Source organism: Oreochromis aureus, linkage group 7 (assembly GCF_013358895.1).
Source record: "Oreochromis aureus strain Israel breed Guangdong linkage group 7, ZZ_aureus, whole genome shotgun sequence".
Classification (NCBI taxonomy): Eukaryota; Metazoa; Chordata; class Actinopteri; order Cichliformes; family Cichlidae; genus Oreochromis; species Oreochromis aureus.
The window spans coordinates 59,104,269-59,121,994 of NC_052948.1; the positions used below are offsets into that span (position 1 = coordinate 59,104,269).

The 17,726-nt window shown below is 41.6% G+C and overlaps 2 protein-coding genes across 2 annotated transcripts in view; one reads left to right on the forward strand and one right to left on the reverse strand.

Annotated features, from left to right (window-relative positions):
* The first annotated feature begins 202 nt into the window (after positions 1–202).
* On the forward strand, positions 203–10,284 carry map1lc3b (microtubule-associated protein 1 light chain 3 beta). Its single transcript, XM_031734217.2, has 4 exons — positions 203–480; positions 3,757–3,812; positions 7,753–7,859; positions 8,529–10,284. The coding sequence occupies exons 1-4, from the start codon at positions 441–443 to the stop codon at positions 8,704–8,706; spliced, it is 381 nt and encodes a 126-aa protein (XP_031590077.1). The 5' UTR covers positions 203–440; the 3' UTR covers positions 8,707–10,284.
* A 1,611-nt stretch (positions 10,285–11,895) lies between these two features.
* Positions 11,896–17,726, reverse strand: part of zcchc14 (zinc finger, CCHC domain containing 14) — a 34,486-nt gene continuing 28,655 nt past the window's right edge. Inside the window, exons 12-14 of the mRNA XM_039615584.1 lie at positions 17,403–17,555; positions 15,938–17,170; positions 11,896–15,285 (exon numbers count right to left, since the gene is read on the reverse strand). Coding sequence (XP_039471518.1) covers positions 15,230–15,285; positions 15,938–17,170; positions 17,403–17,555 — 1,442 coding nt within the window. The 3' untranslated portion in view covers positions 11,896–15,229. The remainder of the gene's footprint in view (positions 15,286–15,937; positions 17,171–17,402; positions 17,556–17,726) is intronic.

The following is a 17,726-nucleotide window of genomic DNA, read 5'->3' on the forward strand; positions in this document are numbered from 1 at the left end:
GGCCATTTTAACATTGTTTTCTCTCCATAAACATTTTTTCTGACAAAATAATCGGGGTTTTTTTTTTTAAATTAAATCATACGTATTTTTTTAATAGGTTGGTTCAATTTTAAATATCGTCCTTGTGGAGACAGTGGGGAAGGGGGAAGAAAAAATAAATTAAAAAAGAGGAGGCAGATGAGAGGGCGGTGCGTGACGTCATGGGTCATGTGACTGGTTTGTTTTGCTTGCTCCAGCTCGCGCTGACAAAAACAGAGGAAGGAAGCGACGACATCAAACCAGCTAGGGGCTCGTGTCTATGCGTTAGTGTTTCGCTAATAAGCTGCCAGCACCGCGGACACGGATAGTTTTATACGTTGTTTTTAGCTTTTATATCGCTGCTTCTAAACAGACGCTACCTCCGCTTTCACCTACTGCCAGCTGACCGACTTTGGCGCAACATGCCTTCAGAAAAAACCTTCAAACAAAGAAGGACATTCGGTAGGTCTTACAGCTGCTTGTTTTTAACATTTCTTGCTCTGCTTCTCCGCCTCGGGTCGTTTGTCTAACCAGGTGGGTTTTCGGTTGTGCCCCGAATTGTCCTCTGAACTGCGCAAAAGTGAATCACAGCGTTGGCTTGCACAGGCCAGGTGGGGGTTAGTTGTTATCCCCGTGCCGAGTATCAGCCTACATTTTGTCAGGCTACTTCTAATTTCTGCTGCTCATGATTAGCAGAGTCAGCCTCCTCGTTGGGCCTGTGCTCCTTTTAACTTATAGAAGAAAGACAGTTGCTTCCACTCGTGGACTTTAGTCGAACATGAGGAGACTGTGAGCTGCTGGCCCGTGTCTCTGAAGTGTTTACTTGTGCGAGAGCAGTGCGAGGAAAACAAAGTGGTTTCGAAATGCAGGGCAGAGAGAGGAGAGCTGCAGGATTGGGGGATGGGACAGTTTGTGGAGGAGAAGAAAAGAGTTTAAAAGAGGAGAAAATGTAAAACTGCACCTGAACACGTGGAGTTTACGTGTCTTTCTTTATTTTCTTTCTTCCTGTTTTTCTTCTTTCGTCTTTGGTTTTGGTGCACAGGCCATATAGCCTCGATGCAGAGGATACTTTCACTTATGTTTCCAGCCCACAGAGCTAAATGCAAGGCCTGCAAACTCACTGCCAAGTTTCCATAACGCAATATAAACCAGATTATTTAACACTCTTATCCTGTTTATTGGGTTTGCTGCTTGTAACAAAACGATGAAAATCATGAACTGAGTTCAATAGACTTGATGGCTAGAACTTAAAAATATTAGAACCTTTTTTGGTGTTGTCGTTTTAGTTTTTGTTTGGTGTTGTTAGTTTTGCTGCTCGAATTTTGAACATCCTTACAAATCATACGAATGATTCAAATTTGATGAAAATTTTAAAAATAGCTTTTTAATCTCAATGGAAAGATGAAATTTGGATGAATGTATTTAATATTTAAGTAAAATAATAATGAAACCAAAGAGTACCGTTATATAAGTAGATAACTTTTTAACTTAATGTGGGGGTGGGTTGGGGGGGAAGGTTCAGTCCATATCATAATTACTACCTAATAAACAAAGATGTGTACTTGCTGCCTTCAACGTTAGAAATATGTTTCCCAGCATGACTAAACATATATGAGCTTCATGTTTACCTTCCTGTTATTGGTCTAAATATACACAAATGGAACGTGTGAGTTCCAGCTTGCACTGACAAACCTGTTATGTGTACATATGAGGATGTTGAAGTTGGCATGAAGCTGTGACGGTCCAACAAGTCTGGTCCAAAAACTGCTGGTTAATGTGGTCATGTGAAAATTTTTGTAATATTGCCAATTCAGAAATTGTTTTGTGTGTATACATGAATGTTTACACTGTGATAAGGGTCACTAGCTGGTAGTGATGTTGCCTCTTATCTAATCTTTGTGTTACTGTCCTCCGTGGACAGAATAATCTAGCCCCACATGTTTAGTTTTTTTAAATAAATGATCCATTACGTAGTTACTAGGCTTGTCATAGAGTGACTCAGGAACCTTAAGGGAGTTTTCCAGTGTCCCCTTGAGGTAACTGACTAATTCCCAATATTGCACAACAAATATATTTAAAAAGCAGATCCTTTTAACCTCAAAGTCATTTGCTTCCCATTTAGTTGGTTTTTCTGTCCCCCTTCATGGTCAGGTCATGAGAGACTGGCGCATGCAGAACTTCCTTGTTTCTGATTGAAACGCATTTGTGGAATAATGAAGTAATATAATTTTTTTTCAGTTTTAGCATGAAGATAAACATTTGTGTTTTGGCCGCAGCATGTTAACCAGTTAATTTAGTTAGACAGTCTTACAGTGGCCGCACAGTTTTCTGAACAACCACTTCTTTTAGCGGCGGGTCACAGGGACACCAGAAACTGAGAGCTTCAATTTTTTTTTATTGTCTCTACTCCATTCAGGTAATTCAAGGTCCTAAATCTGATGTTTAGTTCAAGTAGGTAGTGCTGCTGTTGTCAGCTCAGACTGCAGCAAGTAGAAGGTGATATTTTTGGTCATATGTGCTGGGTGTAGACTGTGTGTACAAAAATGACGTTGCCACATGTTGGTTTTGGACTAATTTTTATCCCTGTTTTCTGGAGTCAAAAGCAACCATAGCTGTATCTATAAGCTATACAGTTGCACTGCAATGACACACATATCTGCTAACCATTGCAAAGAAACAGACCAATTAAATGGTAGAATTTTAATCCAGTCTTTGAGTTATTACTGTGGAGAAAAAAACCCAATTATTAGGTCCGCTTTCAGCCAAGCTTTCCAAGGAACTAGAATGCACATGTTCGAGAAACGCACACAAGAAGAAGTAATCAGTGCAGACTTTGAATAGATAATAAGTGGATCATAATTTTTGCCTAATGATCTGCTAATCACTGCAGAACAATGCTGTTGCACTATGAGTGGATTTTAGAAAAGCCCATCTTGTTTTCACTCGAGCACTTTACCCCAGTAAGCAGTTTGTTCCCGTGTGATCCTGTGCTTCATATGCTCCATGTCTGTAATCCTACTTTTTCTTTTTTTAGTTGAATTGGACCTATTATGGTTTTCCTTATGTTCTTGCATATATACACTGTTAAGATAGTGGTTGCTCATACTGAACGTGACTAAAATTTCAACTATAGAGGCAAGTGTGTGTACAAGTGCTCCCTGTCCTCTGAAACCGCACTCTGTTTCAGACATTTTTTTCCTGCTCTTGGCTATGTATGATGTCAGTAAGAGCAGGTATCAGATAATATGCTCATCCCAGGCTGTGAACACAGCAACAGCACCCACCTGCTGCCCTCTTTGTTTAGGACAGCCAATAAGGATTCCTAAAACAGCTTGTACCAAAGCCAAATATGAGAGAAGACATGTTCTAAACTATAGATCTGTCGAGTACATAAAGCTTACCGGTGTTATAAATGTTTAACGGGATGCTTTTATAATCTGTTTCAGAAATTAGTAGACAGCCACTTACAGCTGTGACATTGTTTGGTCTGATGTGCATCACCTCACAAACCTGTTGAACCACAGGTTGTAAAAACAGTCACAGTCACCTGATATGAGAACCAAAGATATTACCGTGCAGATAGGGATATGTAAAACAAACAGCATGCAAATAGGATAGGATTTGCTGCCAGCTTTTTTTCTTTTCTTTTCTTTTTTTGCCTTATTTGTCATTGTCCGTGTTTGTCTTTTATCAGCTCATTCTGGTTGATGTCTACTGACCTTTTTTTCTGCTCCACAGAACAGCGAGTAGAAGATGTCAGACTGATCCGGGAGCAGCACCCCAACAAAATACCTGTGAGTTAAAGTACATGTTTAAAATGCCTGAAGCTGACGGTGATGTTGGTGTGGTTGTGGACAAGTGTGATGTGCAAAGCAGCACACAGGAACTTTCCGCAGTAGAAAATGTTACCGCATATTTCCTGGTTGTAGCTCACAGCGACTGATTAAAGGTCTTTTGTCTTTGTCTGAAAGAGCTTTCTGTTCCTCGATGGGATTTTCCCGTCGACTCTGTTGGAGATGCATTTATTCTATCATTTTAGCAATTGTGATGTAGCAGCTGTTTTTTTTTCTGGAATCTTGTGTTAAAAGTGGGTGCAGCTGCATTACCACATAAGTGGCCTGCACCTCTTAGCAACCACCAATAAACAAACGCACACCTCGTGTTTCACCTGCTCATTTTGTCAGTAAGATAGAGTGTCAGCACAGCTTTCCACCTGTCGTTTCATGTGAGGGCTCTTCTCGTCTGTGTGTTTGTGCACGCTTCCTGTGTGCTCCCCAGGGTTATAAACTGCCGTGTCACAGTAAGTATGAGACCAGAGGCAGATGTGCTGTGTCACTGTAATGTAACTCCACCCAGACAGCCAAAGCGGAGCCTGAAGGAGGTGGAGAGAGGCAGACTGCTAATAGCTTTCACGTTAGGGTCAGACTCAGTAGTGTCCTGCTTTCACAATACACCGGGGTCAGCACATTGCTAAATACTTCAGGTGATATAGTACTCTGCAAAAGTCTTGCATCACTCTTTCGCCACATTTCTTTATCTTTTGCTGGGAAAAGGGAAATTGGTTGAGTGATTTATTGAAATGTGAAATGGAAAAACAGTGTACAATTCTACTGAGTCTCAACAAGAAGACCATCTGTCTTCTCAGTCCAAAATGTGACTTTTGGGATCCTCAAAAGAGTGTCCTTTCAGGTGCAGGTGTACAGCAGAGTGCTGTCCTGTTGATGTGGCCCTCCCACCTGCTCTGTGCCATTCATTTGTGGAGTGATTGTTTGGTTTGGTTGTTTTAGAACTGAAGGAGCATTTTGGACTTTGCTCCTCCCTGCGCATGGTTGAGGTTTCGCCCTGTTAAAAGGGAGTTTTTACTTTCCACTATCAATTGCTTGCTTATAGAGGCTCATCTGATTACAGAGGTTTCCTCTTTGTTATTGTACGATCTTTACCATGCAATATAAAGTGCCTTGATGCAACTGCTGTAATGATTTGGCGCTATATAAATAAAGTTGAATTAAATTGAAAAAATTTAAAATGTCTTCACAAACATAAAGAACCCACTTATCTTCTTTTCAAGCACTTGAAACTGCCATGACCTGGGTGATTGAGAACCCAACAGCCATGCTGCCTGCAGACAATTTTAAATTATAAGTTTCTTCTGTGCAAATATTTGAATTACCAAGTACTTTGTGTAAGCAGGAGTAGGTTCAACTGTGGGATGAAGACCTCTCTGGGAAAGCAACTGAATGAGCTCTGGCCAGTCAGCCAGCTGCACAGTAAACTTTAAAAGACTGATGGAGCTGTGCACTAGTAAATCAATCATGGATGACATTGGCTAAAAATAATAATGAAATATTCTTAAAAAAATGATCAAATATTCTTGGTCAGTGTGGAAGCAGACAAATAGTCTTTTGTTATCTGAAATAATATACAAACCAATTACTTTGAAAAAATAAATTTAACAAAACAGCAAACCAATTTCCAATGTCCCAAACTGATTGCAGTTTTATTTTCACTTGCATTGCTTGATAAACAGCCCCTAACACGACAATATTGAAAGTCTGGAGAAAGAAAAGCAGTACATTTTCTCATCTGTGAGGCTTAAATATTAGAATGTCTTTATCTTTTACTTACTAATAAAATATAAAATAAGGATTTCTGAACTAAACAGCTGCTCTAACCTTTTAACTTAATTTAAACACCAGTCAGTCTACAAATCACCGGCCTGTGAAAGCAGCTTTGTCATTGTCTTGTGGCACATTCAGCAGAAATAGTGAAGAGGTTTATTGAGACCGCTGCTTTTCTGCCCAGATGAAATGCATTAGCATGCCAAGCGAAAGCTGAGGATGCTCTGGGTCAGCAGGTCTCACTGGATTAGTGCTAGAAACCCTTAGGACTGTGGTCTGGACTGTAAATCTGAAGTTTCCCTTTGTCAACAGGTGATCATCATGCTGGTATTATACTCACTTGTGGACATGCATACAGACAAGTAATTGTTCTCATTAGACTGTTTTCCAGTTTGCACTTGGTGCCCTTGTAGTGCAGCGTCTGCACACTCACAACTAATTGAAGGGCACGCAAGCATTCACACAATTTGTGTTCATCTGATGACAAAATGTAGGTCACTCAGACCCAGGCAGCCTCTCACACACTCGTGGACTTCTGTGGTTTGCACTGGGTGAGGCGAGCATGTAGGACACTCACTCAGTTGCAAGAATTTTGTGTAGCTGACGTCTGTGCTATCACGCAGTGCGCTAATGTTGTGTAATGTCAGGTCACAGGGACCTCCGTGGGGTAGAGTCTACAAACCTTCAGTGCTGTGGTGCATGGCTTCATTAGTACCAATGTGGTCATTATAAAATGCCATAACTTTAATTTTGAGGGTCTACTAGAAGAGTATATTTTTCATATCCTGCTCGCTGCAGCAGAAGGTGATAAACACAGAGTACCTGATGCACTCAAATTCTTTCTAGCTCCTGTGACTTTTGTGAAGAGTTTTCCTTCCCAAATAATCTGCCCTGATTGGTTAGCTGACCCAGGAGAAATATGGCAAAGTTGGTTATGTACTATAGCCTTAACTATATAAGCTCTAGTATAGGCTTAACCTCATAAGAGCTGTTGATTTGTAACAAAAACCACAAGTTCAACCAGGTTTCAACCAGGTTTCAACCAGATTCCAACAAAGAACACAAGATTTGCACTGGACTATTTATCGTTTTAAACCATGCACCATCAGAGGGTGCGGTGTTGCCTCAGTCCATTTAAGCAACACTGAACAATAACACACAATAACAGCATAATCTTGGTTTTTCATTTCCTGAAACGCGAGTGCATGAAACATCTTGTTCACTCCTGCAGCCGACAACAGAAGATTGTGTTCTGCTCACAGCTGAGACATGTTAGAATTAGCAGCTTTCCTAAAGTGGAAAGAGGGAGTAATGCCTGCTGCTAGGCAGGCTCTAAAAAAAGAAAGAAATAATGGTGTCTACATTTTGAATAAGACAGGTTAAACACAGAGAAGTGTCTCAAATATTTGCGTAACAAACGAGGAAAGTTGTGCTAAAAAACACAACCCCACTGCTATATTAGTTCTCCACAGCTAACCAGTCACTCGTCATCATTGTCACCTGAACTGGGCTGGATTTGCATTCTTGTTTTCCCTAGTAGTTGCGCTCCATCGGTTAAAACAGCTAATTAAGACAAAACATGTGATCAGAAACAAAGATTGTGAGTGCGGACTGACTGACAGTGATTGGTTCTTTTTTGTTAAGAGAAGCTTTGATTCGTTGTTGAACTTATAGGCCGCTTTAGAGCATTAAGTAGAGGCTGACAGCCTTTGTTTATCCAGCACATCACTGTGAGTTAAATTGGGTTTTCCCAGCCTTTAATACAGAGTCTGATTGTGATTCTTTCTGAAGTGGAGTCTAATCCTGTGGGTTTGAAACCCATCTTACGTATCTTAGTAAAACAATGGCATTCCCTTTCAAGTCTAACGCAAATCTTGATCCAGTAGATATGGATTTAGATTCACAAGGACCCGACTGTGTGGCAGAGAGCTGTGTTCTTTTATTTAACCTCTCCGTCTGATATTGGCAGCTCAAGCTTCCTTATTACATCTCACTGGTCTCAGAGCACTTTCAGACACACAAAGGGCACAGGAAATGCACCATTCATGGAAGCTGACCAGCTAAAAGAAGAAAAAGAGGAGAAATGAATTGCTGATAATGTTTTTGCCTCCTGCAGGTGATCATTGAGAGATATAAAGGAGAAAAGCAGCTCCCCGTACTGGACAAGACCAAGTTCCTGGTGCCAGACCATGTCAACATGAGCGAACTCATCAAGATCATCAGGTAGACGCTGACCTCTCCTCCTCTCCTCATGGTCTTTCCTTTACATTCATCATTTTCTCCTCTTCAGTTTTGTTTGCTTTTCTTAAATGTCTCTAACTCCTCTTTTATCTTTGTCTTTTCCTTCACTTTCACTTCTTTTAATTTCCTTTCATCTGCTCTCTTTCTTTGGCTTTCCCGTTTCCTTTTTAAAAAAAACAAAACATCTTCATCCCTTTTCCTGGCATTTATTTCATTCTCCTTTTTTAAATTTCCCCTCTTCTTTCTTTAATCTGTTTTGCATATTTGTTACATACAAAACATATTTGCATATATATTCTTCTTACTTACTCATTCCATGTTCTGTTTTTCATGACCTTAATATATCAAACCTTTGTTGCACTTTTCTGAGCTGGCAAACTTATTATGGATGGATGGATGGATGGATGGATGGATGGATGGATGGAGGGAGGAAGGACTAAACAGATGGATGCCATATTTTTTCCATACGTTTCCTTTTCTGTCTTTCTCTAAATGTCCTATTTTATTCCACTTCTTGATTTTCTTTCTCTTCTAACTCGTCTTCGTTTCCTCTCCTATTCAGAATTTATACTTAAGATATTTTTTCCCTCTCGCTTTCTCCTTTTGTCTCCCCTTTTCCTCACTCTTGTCATGTCTTTCATTCCCCACCAGGAGGCGCCTCCAGCTAAACTCCAACCAGGCTTTCTTCCTGCTGGTTAACGGTCACAGTATGGTGTCTGTGTCGGCCGCTATCTCTGAGGTGTACGAGCGAGAGCGCGACCAAGATGGCTTCCTCTACATGGTATACGCCTCCCAGGAAACTTTCGGCGCTACCACGACTGCCCAGTGAACGACCTTCATCCCTCCGTTTCTTCTTCCACTGGACCCGGCGACTGGACAGTTGTAGTTTTTAGTTTCCCCGTTCCCCCTTTCATGTTTCTTGTCACATCCTTTTGAGTATTAACTGTAAGAACTAGAACACAGACACAAACTGCTAAATCTAAACACAGCATCTGATCGTCTGTCAGCTCATATTGGTCCTGGTTATGTGTCTGTGTGCCGCCACTCTCAGCCTGTAGCATAAAGCCGCAAGGGGTGACCAGAAACAGCAGAGTTTAGGTAGAGAAATCCCCACCCCACCTAAAATGTAACTGACTCAGGCCAATAAGAGTCTTTCCTCTTTGTTGTTGTCCTCTCTGGATAAATCCTGTCCTCTGGCATTTACGTGTTGATGGCATTTTCAGTTTCCAGTGTTGTGGCTACACGTCTCCTAGGCTGTATTTATATTAATGTATATATACATTTCAGGTAGTGATGTTACATAAAAAGGTGGTGAGGCTCACCACTTATCTGTGTCTCTATATATACATTAGACAATGAACAAAGCCAGCCTTCTGTTGCAGTTAGAAGATAAAGCTTGGGGATTTCTTTTGCCAGAGAGATTTGAAAATTAAGAAGAGAAGATCCTTAAGCGTCACGTGTCGTCACATTCCCTTCACGGTCCTCCTTCTTTGCCGTTTTTACACCTCCCTGCATTTTGTAGTCTGAAGCATCCTCGCTGTATGATGTTAGGAAACTGCTTTGCTCTTCAAACAGATGATTGTAGTCCACCAAACAAAGAAAAAGAGAAGAAGGAAAAAAAAGATGCCTTGGTGTACAGATATTGTTGACTTTGAATATAAAAGGGGTTCCGATGTGAGTGTAACCAAGTTGATTTTTGGACACACTATGAGGAGCGTGGTCTGATTGCACGAGTGAATGGAGGATTGATGGTGTTGCTGTAAGGAAAAAAATGGGGAGGAGTTTGCATGTCCTCATCCTCATCCTTTTTTTTTTTTTTTTTTTTTTTTTTTTTTTAATTCATATTTTTTTTGCAGAAACGATGATTGGAAAGAGCAAAACACAGGCAGGTTCACGAGTATCGTATCTGGCTGTTTTTTTTGTTTGTTTTTTCCCTTTAACCCACAGGGCTGATTTTTCCCAGAGCTGTCACTGCTGTTCAGTTTCACTTCACTGAATTACAACAAGCACTGTCACTGCAGGGGAATTTAGGAATTTACACCTGCCCAGTAGGTTTTTAAAGGGCGGCACTCTTTCACAGATTTGAGTTTCAGCTGCTTTATATCACAGTATTTTTATCTTTTTGGTTCCTTTATTTAATATGTTTGTTTTTTTTAATTTGACTGTACGATGTGTTGCGACTCTTCGCTGTCTGCAGTACAAATAGTTCAAGCCACTGTGTGTATGTAACAGAGGGGTGGAGCATTTGTGTGTGTGTGTGTGTGTGTGTGTGTGTGTGGGTGTGGGTGTGCGCATTGTCCTTTCGGCCTGCTCCTCTGTTTCACACACATCCACATACAGCAATATCACACAGCCTCCTTTATGTATTTATGTTGGTATTTTGTAAACAATAAAAGGAGAAAAAAAAGGTTCCTGTGTTTTGTTTTTTCTGACGATTAAACCCTAAATTGACTTCATTACTGCTACATATGTGAAAAGACAGCATTAAAAGGTGATGCTGTAGTTTGTACTACTCCAGTATTAGTTGATTAGACTAATTTGAGTATTTTAAGCCACTTATAGGCATCATAAACAATGGAATGCCATTTAATGACTTCTGTGCTTGCATGTCCAACAGCTGATCGCCTATTTGTATAAAAGATGCACATAAAATACGTGATTGCCCTACTGACTATTCACCTTGTCTGTTGCTTGTTTAGTGCTGAATGGCAACCCTCTTGAGTTCTTTACACTGAAAATCAATTAGATTGAACCAGAGCAGACAGGATCATAGCAGTAACACAGCAAAAACACCAAATGTTAGGCAGTTTAGAGAATTTCAACAACAGTGTGGAAACTAGCGCTGCAATCACTGTTTCTCAGGCCTAAAGCATCTAGAAATAATTTAATAAATCTTATTAGTGAAAAAAAAATGACACGGTCAAATTACTCCAATAATACAATAATACAGAAAACAATCAGACAGTGGGGAAGGAAAAATTCCTTTTACTGGAAGAAAGTTTCAGGAGAACCAGACACAGGGAGGGGCTGGAGGGGCTGTGTGACCGGACAAGACATGCTGTGGAAGAGAGCCAGAGATTAATAATAACTAATGATTAAATGCAGGGAGGTGTATAAACACACAGTGACTGAAAAAGAAACACTCAGTGCCTCATGGGAAACTCTGAGTAGCCTACGTCCATTGCAGCGTAACTAGGGAAGGATTCAGGGTCACCTGATCCAGGCCTATCTATATGCCTTATCAAAAAGGAAAGTTTTAAGCCTAATCTTAAAAGTAGAGATGGTGTCTGTCTCAAAATCCAGACTGAGAGCTGGTTCCACAGAAGACAGGCCTGAAAGCTGAAGGCTCTGCCTCCCATTCTACTTTTAAATACCATAGGAACCACAAGTAAGCTCACAGTCTTAGAGCAAAGTGCCCTAATGTGGTGATACAGTATTACGAGATAAGATGGGGCCTGATTATTCAAGACCTTGTATGTGAGGAGAGGCATTTTATATTTGATTCAAGATTTAACAGGGAGCCAATGAAGGGAAGCCAATACAGGAGAAATATGCTCTCTCTTTCTAGTCCCTGTCAGTACTCTTGCTGCAGCATTTTGGATTAATTGAAGGCTTTCCAGGGAGTTTTTAGGACATCCTGATAATAACGAATTACAGTAGTCCAGCCTAGAAGTAATAACTGCATAAACTAGCTTTTCAGAATCACATTTTAAGACAGGTCGTTTCCAATTTTACAGATATTCCACAAATGGAAGAAAGCAGTCCTACATATCTGTTTAATATGAGCCTTGAAGGACATATTCTGGTCAAAACTGGCTCCAAAGATTCCTCACAGTGTTACTGGAGACCAAAGTAATGCCATCCAGAGTTAGTATCTGGTTAGACAGCATGCTATTCAGCTTAGTTAAATCCTTCAAACAACTAGAAAAAAAAAGATTTTGTACTTCCTGATAAAACAAGGAACAGACAATGCTAAATACTGCCAAAAAAAACAAAACAAAAAACAGCCAGTGCAGATATCCAGAAGACAATGGAAAAAGATGTGAAAGTGACTCAGACCTTTGACTGCATATAAATGGCAGATGCAAGTCTTTGACCGTCGCTTAGCCAATGACCGTGGAGCGTGTCCACCGTGTCGTCGTCATGTTTCGAAAAGCTAAAATGACAGCAACGAAAACTTTCAGCTTGAGGCTCCGCCCATCTTTTACACATTTTATTGTACATAAAAATTCACCTTCAACCTTTTAGGGATCCTCGGAGCACCCTGTGCCATTTAATAAATAAACCACACAGGCACTGTCATGAAAGGGAGAATCCAAAATTATTTAATTTTAAGCCATAAAAAAAAATCTTACCAACAAAGAACTGGGTAATTAAGTCCAAACTTTCAAAACACACAAATATTTTAAAAGCATATTTAAAACAAGATTTTGGAACATGCATGCATCAAGTTACCAACATCCTTAAAGAGTAAGTAAAACCTACAAAAGTGGAACCTTTTCTGTCTATAAACCATCTCCAAAGACGATGTTCTTTGGTATAATCTATATAAAACAATGACAGGATAAACTAGCAGTATAAAGAAATTTCCCTCATCTACGTAACTAATGGAATAAAATACAGAACATTTTATTTTACAATATGAAAGCGAATTGCCGATACCTCAAACAAACGCATACATACTTAATGTTCGGATTTTTCATTTTAAATAAACACCCCACACATCCCTGTGCTGTGCCCTCCAGGGGTACGCAGAGAGTTTCATCTGAAGGACCAGCTGTCCTTGTGTCTGTGCAGCTCTGGGTCCAGCTCAGCAGCTTCCCACCCCCACCGGGTCAGAGACCCGAACACAGAAGCACTTCCTATTGCTTTCTTAAAATTCCAACATGCTCAACATACTTAGACCTAAACGCTGTACAAACAAAGTACAAAAGAACAACTCCCGCTTACACCACAGTTATGAAAAGAGAAAATTGGCACTTTGAATGTTCGTCCTGATGTAAACCACATGATATTTTCTGATTGTCGTTGCTGTATTTGTGCACAGAGGGCCATTTCGCCCTCTGGCATGCTCAGAGGTAGAAAGGCTGCAGATCACCAAGACGTGAATAAAGATGGCTGACAGGTCCCCACTGCATAAAGGCCCAACTAACATGGAATTTGAGTGATGGTGATGTTATCTGCAACCAGAGTCTGTGCAGTACCCATCAAGGGTGGAGACATGGTATTGAGATCTAAGCACAGTGCTCTTAAACATCATGCAACGAAAGAAGAAAGGAGATGCTTTCCAGGCAGTCCAGAATTCACAGCAGCCTACGGACCCAAAAATGTTACATATGAAGGGTAAACATGTTTCCACCATGTTTTTCATAAAACAGTTTGAAACCTTAGATATTGTTCCATTTTCTGTTTTGTATATATGGGTTTAATTATTTGTAAAATCCCTTTCTCACCCACTAGGAAGGTCTTGGCACTTTGAGCCACTTTTTGGCGTTCATCATTTTGATTTAAGGCAACCCAGCAGTGGAGAAGTGCAAAGAAGTTATTTAGGAACACTTTCTTTTAGGAGAGTCCTCAGTCAACCAATCAGCATGGATTAGCAGAGTGCTAGCATTTTATGGGCAAAAACAACAAAAAACTAGAGGACATAACTGGCAGTTTACTTCAATCAGGCATATTATTAATGCTGCATTTGTGAAAACTAAAATAAAGCATGTTCTTCTTTGTATAGATGCAGGTGAAAATAATTATTTTACCCATTTAGCTCCCCTGGGTTTGCAGGAAGAGGAACTGTTCCCTCTAGACCTGCTCTGACGTAGCCCAGCAACCATCACCTCCATGGTGCAACTTTACTGCAGCAGAATCTGAACTGCCCTTCTTCAACACTGCTTTTGTCCTGTGCTTACCAGCTATAGCATTCGAATCACTCATTTAACACAAACTTAACTTCCTGAAAAAAATGCCAAAGTCCCTCCAGATGTGTTAGAAGATTCGTGCAGATTCCTGTGTACATTTTCTGAACAGTGGCCAACAGGTGCCTCAGAAACTAATTAAAAAAATCAAAACAAACGGAGCAAATGGAAAAATGAACACTCAAACATCACTGTGATGAGATACGCTTCAAAGAAACCATTTTGGTAGTCTTGTATGAAGTGCTGTGTGATAATGCTTAGCCAGCAGTGCTGAGGGTCCAGCAGAAAAAGGCATGCGCTCAATACCACATGTTCATCCCCTGGTTGTTACTTTGGTTGCACATTACATCAACCTGGCAACACTGATTTCAGGGACATCAGGTTTTCCATCTTTACATACAGACACGGGCTGAAGAGGCACAACGGACACAAGTTTTCCTCTTAGATCTCCAGTTGCTGAAGACGGTTTCCAGTTCATGCAGTCTGTGTGCCAGTTAGAATTCATTCATTCAACTGTTAGCACATTTAAATACGGTGTTCCAGTTTAAATGTGGCCGACAGCTCTGTGCACACCTGTATAAAGGCTGGTGCACGAGATGTAAAGCACCAAACCAGACATTTGACTCCTGCTTGTTAATAACCAGAAACAAAGCAAATTAATAAACCGCTGAATATGTAACTCGTAGATTGAGGCTGTTTTGAAATCAAATCCAGGTGAATATGTGAATACTGTGACTCAGGATTTGGTCAGGATTAACTTTGGAACTTTCAACCACCTGAACATACAGTGCCAGTTTTAGAAGTTTTAGAAACTAGTTGATTAAAGTGGAATCTTTGTGTGGACGTGCCAACCGTGAGAAGCAACGAGCCAACATTCAAATGATTAGCTGTGGTAGTGTGAGATGTTGTGCACCAGTAGATCCTGTGAAAGGAGGGATAACACTGGTACTTCCAACCAAACGCAATCGCAGTAAGTGCAGGACTTGATTAGAGCAAGAGGCTGCGTATTCTGGAAGATATCTGGACACATCTGGAGTGCTGTGGTTGCCACGGTGAATGCCCCATCGTTTGACTGGGAAGCTTCTTTTCAGGTCATGTGACTGATTGTCAATCTGTAGTGTTTTCTCTGAGGATGAGGAAGACTTTCAGCTACATCTCTGAGATCAAGCATGGTAGAGTTTATAAATGTCCACTTTTACTTGTGCCTAAAACCTTCTTCCTCCTCCTATAATCTCTTTGCAAACTTTGGTTTAAAAAAGAAAGAAAAAAAGAAAGAATACAAATGATTCAACTCAGCAGTCTTTGAACAGACTAACAGTGAACCCCTGCGCTAAAGGAGCAGGCTGTTTGTCTCCTGTCCCTTTTGTTTTTTTGTTGGCTTCAGCAGGACCATGAGGTACAGTTTAGTCTGGAGTTCGAATCCAAAGCCGCCTCTGCTGCTTAGTCTCCTGAGTCCTTGCTGTCAGAGTGAGGTGTGTACTTCAGCCGAAATGTCCCTGAGAAACACAGCAGAGTTGTTAAAGTGATGCCTTGGCGATGTCCCAATCTATGGCATCCCACAGGGTTCAAAATTATATAAATGACACATGACATTATGAAGGAAGTGGGTAAAATATGTAAATGAAGTCCCAAATATCTTTTTAGACTCTTAAAAATTTTAAGTAGTGAATGAGGTAAATCTATTCAAACCAGATTTTAAGTTTTAGTAACATCAAAATCTGCATTGAAATATTAAATTATACTGAAATAAAGAACTCCATCTCACTAAACAGCTCAAGTTTTACTTTTATATTGCACGTCATCATTTCAGTTAATCCTGTTACACATTCGAATTAAATCTCGTAATACCTATAATTCATCTTACAAATTCAATTTTAATTCCTGCATAATTGTTATACTTCTGTGCATTTGGACACAGTTTGCAAACTAAATCATGTGAAGAAAACCTGCCTAAGAAAAGAAAAACAACTGAAAACTGAAGTAAAGTTTGTTAGAAAAGAAACATTTTATATTTAAATACCAAATGAACAAATAGAATTATCAGTTATTATATTCTCAAATGTACTGTCCTCAAAGCCAACTGCATTGACAAATCTATATCACACATTAAAATCTGGTATTTTTCACACTCCGTACTCACTGACTCACCTTGCTGTGTCGCATCCATGGGCGGCTGTTTGCAGTCCTCGGCTCTGTGTCCGTGTGCACCGCAGTTATAACATGACAGGTTCCCTGCTGTCCTTTTCTGCCCACCGTTTCCCATGATGCCATGGGGATGGTAGAAGGCGAACCCCTGCTGCTGGTCATGTGACAGCGGGCTGTGGCGGTAGAGGGGCGGCGGTACCATCATTGGGTAGGAGAATGGTGCAGCGCCTGTGCCGGCGGTGCTGGACGACGCTATCAGGGGGCTGAGATGGAGCAGAGGACCCAGGGTGAAGAGTGAGGGGCCGGCCGAGAACGGCTGCAGGTAGCTGGCTGCGGCGTATCCAGGCAACGCCCCATAGGCGCCGCAGTTCCCTCGACAACCGCAAGAACTGCAAACACATACGGAAGGACTGTGACCAGAACTTTGATCCAATGAAGACGCAGAGGAGGGCGAAGGAGAGGGGCTGGAGGTATGCTGGGGTGGGTAGTAAGTGTTGCCCGGGACTGCAGCCACAGGAACTGTGCTTGCTGTTGCCATGGGAACATAGCTACCTCCACCACTGGAGCTGCCAGTCTGAGAGGCGGTTTTTGAGGAGGTGCAGGAGGAGGAAGCGGAGAAAGAGGCGAAGGAGGACGAGGACACAGGGGGGTAAGAGTAAAATCCAGATGGAGAAGGGGAGGAAGAGGATGAGAGGTGGAAGTGGACAGGGGGGTGGGAAACGTGGTGGTGGCTGTTGGAGGTGGAGGTCAGAGCGCAGCTGGTTTCTACCATCAGACTAACGCCACCTCCCGAAAGACCACGACAAACCACAGAGTCCTGGAGTCCAGACGAGCCATCCATGTTGACCCTGGGGAACAGGTTTTCCCGTCGTACCCCCACCCCGAGCCCTGAACTGAAGCTTGCACCGGCCGCAGGAAGGCTCGAGCCCAGCGGCTTAGTCCGGTCCTCTGTAGCCAGCGGAGGGGGCCTGGGCTTGCGAGGGGAGGTGAGGATGCGTGCTGGGTTTGAGACCGGGGAGAGCAGCGTCTGTGGGTAACTGCCCTGTGGGTGATAAGCAGATTGCGGGAGGCCAAAGGGGAGGTGGGATGAGCAGGAGGGAGGGAGAGGAGGAGCTGGATCGGTTTGGACGGGCAGAACCTGGGCTGTGGGGCGACTGGAGCCTGTCGAGTTCAGAATGAACATGCAGGACCGATCCTTCTCTGGACCACTTCCTGCTGTATCTGGAGCCAACACACCTGAAAGAGATTTGTGTTTATATAACATTTGCATATATATTTGGATATAAACGGTATGAAAAAAGCAAAAGTCTCTAGTTCTGTGTCATTGATCTAATCGATTTAACAAAATTCTATTCATAATTTTGTTGACCTGCTTGTCCTTAATGTAAATCTAGACTTTAAGAACTGTTCTTCATAAATCGCGCTGACGCGGTTTGCATTACTTCTGCAGTCGTGAGAGAAAACGTACGTCTGTGAATGTCTCTGGTCCTGTCAAAGGTGGAGTCGCAACTGTGTGGGGTGCGAGGGGAGCAGGAAGAGCTGGAGTAGCCCGAGGACGAGCTGCTGTCTGTGGAGACAGGATGGTGGTGCGGCACGGCGTCCACCTCCACTCGCAGTTCTCCTGCAAAACATTTGAATACAGTTCAGTTCTGAACTGTTTTAACCCTTCCTGGGTCCAGTGAAGTGAGTCTGCAGGCTGTTTCATAATCTATATCTAGTACATGTCTAATGGAACCTCATAGTTCTGGAGCAGGTTTATGAAACCGATTTGAATTTGAAACCAACTTTTCTT

Coding starts and splice junctions, on each gene's coding strand:
- map1lc3b (XM_031734217.2), top strand. CDS start 441: ATGCCTTCAGAAAAAACCTTCAAACAAAGAAGGACATTCG. Junction 481..3,756: donor CAAACAAAGAAGGACATTCG/GTAGGTCTTACA, acceptor TCTGCTCCACAG/AACAGCGAGTAGAAGATGTC. Junction 3,813..7,752: donor AGCACCCCAACAAAATACCT/GTGAGTTAAAGT, acceptor TGCCTCCTGCAG/GTGATCATTGAGAGATATAA.